Here is a 6,296-nt window from a genome sequence, read left to right as displayed (position 1 = left end):
GTGGGGTCAGAGAAGGCCCAGTAACAGGGTTAGACCGCAGGACTGTGGGGTCAGAGAAGGCCCTAGAACAGGGTTAGACCAGACTGTGGGGTCAGAGAAGGCCAAGTAACAGGGTTTAGACCCAGACTGTGGGGTCAGAGAAGGCCCAGTAACAGGGTAGATCCAGACTGTGGGTCAGAGAAGCCCAGTACACGGTTAGACCCAGACTGTGGGGTCAGAGAAGGCCCAGAAACAGGTTAGACCAGACTGTCGGTCCAGAGAAGGCCCAGTAACAGGGTTAACCCAGACTGTGGGTCAGAGAAAGCCCAGTAACAGGGTTAGATCCAGACTTGTGGGTCAGAGAAGGCCCAGTAACAGGGTTAGATCCAGACTGTGGGGTCAGAGAAGGCCCAAGTACAGGTTAGACCCAGACTGTGGGTCAGAGAAGCCCAGTAACAGGGTTAGACCAGACTGTGGGGTCAGAGAAGGCCCAGTAACAGGGTTAGATCCAGACTGTGGGGTCAGAGGAAGGCCCACAGTAACAGGTTTTAGATCCAGACTTGTGGGTCAGAGAAGGCCCAGTAACAGGGTTAGACCCAGACTGTGGGGTCAGAGAAGGCCCAGTAACAGGGTTAGACCCAGACTGTGGGGTCAGAGAAGGCCCAGTTACAGGGTTAGATCCAGACTGTCGGGTCTGGCTAAGAGGGGTGGGAGGGCATTTGGGCTCCCGAGTGGCACAGCGGTATAAGGCACTGCGTCTCAGTGCAAGAGGCGTCACTACAGYCCTTGGTTCGAATCCAGGCTGTATCACATACGGCCGTGACTTGGAGTCCCATAGGGAGGCGCACAATTGGCCCAGCGTCATCCGGGTTTGGCCCGGGGTAGGCTGTCATTGTAAAATAAAAATTTGTTCTTAACTGACTTGCCTAGTTAAATAAAAAAACGTTTAAAAAGTGGTCTGGCTAAGAGCCATAGGGCCACTGCTCTAGGTTAAGAAACAGGACATCCAGTTCCGATTGGAAGGGTTTAGTTTATGCAGAGTCAAATCAAATGTATTTATATAGCCCTTCTTACATCAGCTGATATATCAAAGTGCTGTACAGAAACCCAGCCTAAAACCCCAAACAGCAAGCAATGCAGGTGTAGAAGCACGGTGGCTGGGGAAAAACTCCCTTGAAAAGGCCAAAACCTAGAGAGGAACCAGGCTATGAGGGGTGGCCAGTCGGTAAACAACCTCTCTGAGGCTGAGACAGAGAAAGAGACTTTGAGAGAAAGCTCCACGTATTTCATCACATCCCATATTGACGCCCTGCTTCCCCCACCCAGACAGTGTAACCAGTAATATACACGTTAACTGACTAATGATCATAACAAGGCAAGGCTGCTCCAGACAGGAAACCATCTGATGCCTTCCTCCTAGGTCTGGGTATTGCAACGGTGTTGGGTAAGCATCTGCCTGTTTCAAATCGCTCTTGTTCTCTTTATCCCAAAACCCCCATCCTGAACTATATCTCTATATTCCCTATTCCTCCCCCTCTCTCKTTGCCTCCTCTCCCTCTCCCAGCCAGAGCAAGGCAGTCTCTCCCTCTCCCAGACTTATCGGACGCAGCCCTGGCAGAGCAGACTGAACTCTAGCTACCCTGGCAACTCTAACTACTACATGTTCAYGTTCTCATTTTCTTTAGGCACCTTCATTCCAATGACTTTTTGATATCATTGACATTTTAACTTAGCAACTGAATAACAATATTAAAAAAAAAAAAAAAACGCAACAACTTCAAAGATTTTGAAACATTGAAATAAATTCAACAACATTTTGAAGGAAATACAGGTTGTGCGTATGGAACATTTCAGCTCATGAAACCAACACTTTACATGGGTACGTTTATATTTTTGATCAATATGATATATATTATGTAGATATATATATATATTATGATATATATATAGCTGAGTCTTTTGTTTTGAGTCTTTTAATATGGACTTAAAGTGTCCAGAATCCAAGAAAGGAGATGAATCCCAGAGCAGACACTGGACATGTTGGGCCCTAAGCTGTATGACAGGGATTTTGGACAGACATTTCCTGGCAGGAACAATACTAAAGTGCTTCATCGGTCACGTGTGTGTATGTGTATGTGTGTGTGTGTGTGTGTGTGTGTGTGTGTGTGGGGGGGGTCAAATTTAGTAACCAAATACAACAACAAGATCTGATAGGTAGATATTGTTTGAACTATGACAGACTTTGTTGAGAATACAATCAGATCATTCAGGATAAAAACAAACTTTGTCTCTGTCTCTTTTAGATAAAAACACAATAGCACTCTCTCTGTGTCTCACACACACACACACACACACACACACACACACACACACACACACACACACACACACACACCGAGCCAGTCAGTGGGGTGAGCGAGTGAGTGAAGTATTGTGGGTAGTTGTTGCGTTACCGGTTGCGTCTGTGTTGAGTTAGTCACGGTTCTATTTTTAGACAGCCATATAAACAGCTGGCCAGCCTACCCACACACAGTAGTATCTCTGACCTCATCTCTCTCTCTTTGTTCCAGTCAGTCAGTCAGTGTTACCGTCAGTCAGTCAGTCAGTCAGTGTTACCGTCAGTCAGTCAGTCAGTCAGTCAGTGTTACCGTCAGTCAGTCAGTCAGTCAGTCAGTCAGTCAGTGTTACCGTCAGTCAGTCAGTCACAGTCAGTGTTACCGTCCGTCCGTCAGTCACAGTCAGTGTTACCGTCCGTCCGTCCATGTTACCGTCCGTCCGTCCGTCTATGTTACCGTCCGTCCGTCCGGTCTATGTTACCGTCCGTCCGTCCGTCTTATGTTACCGTCCGTCCGTCCGTCTATGTTACCGTCCGTCCGTCCGTCTATGTTACCGTCCGTCCGTCCGTCTATGTTACCGTCCGTCCGTTCCGTCTATGTTACCGTCCCCGTCCGTCCTCTATGTTACCGTCCGTCCGTCGTCTATGTTACCGTCGTCCGTTCTATGTGTTACCGGTCCGTCCGATTCCGTCGATGTTACCGTCCGATCCGTCCGTCTATGTTACCGTCCGTCCGTCGTCTATGTTACCGCCGTCCGTCCGTCTATGTTTACCGTCCGTCGTCCGTCTATGTTCTACCGTCCGTCCGTCCGTCTATGTTACCGTCCGTCCGTCCCGTCTATGTTACCGTCCGTTCCGTCGCGTTCTATGTTACCGTCCGTGCCGTCTATGTTACCGTTCCGTCCGTCTATGTTACCGTCCGTCCGTCTATGTTACCGTCCGTCCGTCTATGTTACCGTCCGTCCGTCTATGTTACCGTCCGTCCGTCCGTCTGTCTCTCAGTTCTAATAATCAGGCTGGCTTCAGTGTGTCTGAGGGTTTTGTGACAGTATTTGCATCCCAGTTCATACCACTACAGACAGATTTACATTTGAGTCATTTAGCTGACAATATGGTAGGATTATACATCAGAGGCGCAACTAAGAGCCAACCTCTTTTTCACTGTAAATAATACTTTATGGCCTCGGTGACCTGGCACCATCCTCTAGCATATGTGCTTGGTAATTTGTGGTTAGGGGGGGAAATGGTTCTATTGAATGGTTCTAACCCAGAACGTGGATGAATCAGTGACAGAGCTCTATTTTAAGCAGGCTTATTTGTGGCCACCCCAGCTGGCAAAATGTTGTAGCTTGGGTGGCCCAAGCTCATAGCCACACACACACTACAGTTAGTTCATCTTTGACCCGTACCAGTTGAACATGTTCCTGGTGGAGCTGGTCTCCGATCTCCCGGAGCTTACGTCCGATCCTCGCCTCGGCGCTATCCTCCACCCGCTCTTCCTCTGGTCTCTCCTCCATTCTCCTCCTCTCCTCGTCCTCCCTCCTTCCCTCCTCGTTCTGCCTCTCTCCCCGATCGTCCATGGGCTCGAACCGAGCTGGGAAGTGCAAGCGGAATCCAGCGTTGCCTGTGGGAAGAAAATTAATATTGTTCAGTGTCATGGATTTAGCCTCTGATTCACCATCAATACGTGAGACTGACCCAAGCACAGAAATCCATACTCTTTCGCTGTAAAAAAAATAAAAAATAAAAGAAAGAAAGGTGTTAAGAGAGACCTCATTCCCTTTACCTGTTCCTGTGAAGTGGACAGATTAGAATTGACAACAACAACAAAATATACTCTGATCTAATGACACAAGCAGCTAAACTTTCTAGATTTACCGGTGGCTGTGTTTGTGTCTCAGTCACAGAGACACAACACTCCTTTTGTCTGTCACAAAGACCGGCCGTCTGGCTAGCTGACTCACAGTGTTTACTCTAGCGTGCCGCCGCTGTACCTACACCTGTATCGTTGGCAGTAACACTAAACTGGTTCTATCAGATAGGGCTTTCAGAGAAATGGCTTTATTACGGTCAAAATCTCCACTATAAAATAAACCACAAACTTCCTCTATATGCGCGTGCCGGTAGCCAGTTGAAAATAATATGTGCGTCACAAATTTCACCCCAAGGGCCCTGGTAAACAGTATAACACTATTAAAAAAGGAGACCATTTGGGACTCACCCTAAGTGAACTCAACAACAACCTTGATGACCCTAGCGGTGTTGGGCTGTGGCACGGCAGAGTGTTTAGTTAGTCACTGCCCCTAGCACGCAATGACATGCCATGCCGTTAGGAAAACAAACATCTTTACATAACACTTCAGAGATCTGTCTGTCTGTTTCTCTGTCCACAGATAGGTGGGAGGGGCAGACAGACAGACAGACAAAGATAGAAATCTGTGCAAGAAACAACTAGGAGCTCTACAAGCTACAGAGTATCAAGTCATGGAGAGAGGTGGGGTTTGGGTGTCAATTCCTTTTAATTCAGGAAGTAAACTGACATTCTAATTACAATTCTCTTCGGTGCGTTTCGACAGGGGACATTTTGAATTTGGGTAGCACTTAATAATAACTCTCTACATAAAGCATTTTAGAATGGATTAGTAAATTATTTATTCATCATTACTTCATTCATAAGATATATTTCCTTTAACATTGTGGGCTTATTGTTTAACCGTTGATATGTTCGAGGGGACATTTTGAGACCTTAAGGAGCATCAGGTATTACTGGAATGTCTACCAATGACATGTCCATCTGTTTGGTGAGAAATTACACTGGTCACTCAAAACATTTATAAAATTAATTATAAAGTATAAAAATCGCCCACAACTTTAGATGAGGCCAAACAAAAAAAACACTTAACTAAATGGTTTATAATGTACTATATTAAACATCTTATGAATGGATTCATGATTAAAAAATGAATAAACTATTTACTAATCCATTATACTGGAATGAGAATGTGTGTTTCCCTGCCTTTTGTCTGCGTTTTCTCCTGTACGACAGTGTTTGGATGAAATATGTAAAAAGTGGTAGGACGATTAGCGACAGTGAGGTAGAATACCTGAATGTCACACTATATCTCCACTTTGAATTGCAAAACAGTCCCTGTGCCTCGGTCTAGTGGAAACCCCCCCGCCCCCGAGTCACACTACACTTAAACTGATCTGATCAGACCTGAGAGTCAAATAGCTACACATGGCCAACCCGTTCACATAGTTCAGCTGTGTCGGATTTAGTTTGTCTAGTCAAAATGGAACCGATGGAATAGTCCACGAAATTGCAAAAGCTGAATCAACCAATAGCATTTTGAAAACGGGTTTCTTCTTCGTTCTTTTTCTTACCGTGGAACAGTATTCTGCCCTGGAGATTGTCCTGCACGCCGCAGGGAAAGTTGTTGTTGTTGTTGTTGTGGCGTTGTGGTACCATGATGTTGTGTTCCTCTGACCGTGGGACAATGGCGTTGGGTCCGGTCGACGTCTGTGTAGACCTGTCCTGGGTGTCTTCTCTGTCCCTGCTGTGGAACTTGATGTCCCTGAAGGGGGTGCCCCAGCACTGGGAGACAGGACGCTGAAATGACATGTCCTCCTCTTCATCATCCATTGGGAGCCTCAGAGGTAGTCTCCCTACAGGAGAGAGACAGGAGAAACGGTGTGAGACAGAAGTGTGTGTGTGTGAGGCTTTGAGTCTGTGTGTGAGAGTCTGTTTGAGAGAGAGACAGAGAGACATGTCCTCCTCATCAAATCAGGAGCCTCAGGAGGTAGTCTACCTACAGGAGACGACAGGGAGACAGGGAGGGACTTTCATTTCTGTGAGAGAGACAGGGAGAGAGTTACTGTAAATCAGGTGTGAGGGAGTTACTGTAAATCAGGTGTGAGGGAGTTACTGTAAATCAGGTGTGAGGGAGTTACTGTAAATCAGGTGTGAGGGAGTTACTGTAAA

At 46.6% G+C, this 6,296-nt stretch overlaps 1 protein-coding gene across 1 annotated transcript in view; it reads right to left on the bottom strand.

Moving 5' to 3' along the window:
• LOC139025343 (bcl-2-modifying factor-like) overlaps nucleotides 1-5,980 on the bottom strand; it is a 14,929-nt gene extending 8,949 nt beyond the window's left edge. Inside the window, exons 1-2 of the mRNA XM_070440417.1 lie at nucleotides 5,699-5,980; nucleotides 3,724-3,938 (exon numbers count right to left, since the gene is read on the bottom strand). Of these exons, the coding sequence (XP_070296518.1) occupies nucleotides 3,724-3,938; nucleotides 5,699-5,957 (474 nt within the window). The 5' untranslated portion in view covers nucleotides 5,958-5,980. The remainder of the gene's footprint in view (nucleotides 1-3,723; nucleotides 3,939-5,698) is intronic.
• Nucleotides 5,981-6,296: the final 316 nt, after the last annotated feature.

This window comes from Salvelinus sp. IW2-2015, unplaced genomic scaffold (assembly GCF_002910315.2).
Source record: "Salvelinus sp. IW2-2015 unplaced genomic scaffold, ASM291031v2 Un_scaffold2526, whole genome shotgun sequence".
Taxonomy (NCBI): Eukaryota; Metazoa; Chordata; class Actinopteri; order Salmoniformes; family Salmonidae; genus Salvelinus; species Salvelinus sp. IW2-2015.
The sequence above is the reverse complement of the archived record's forward strand: the minus strand, read 5'-3'. Positions and strand labels throughout refer to the sequence as shown.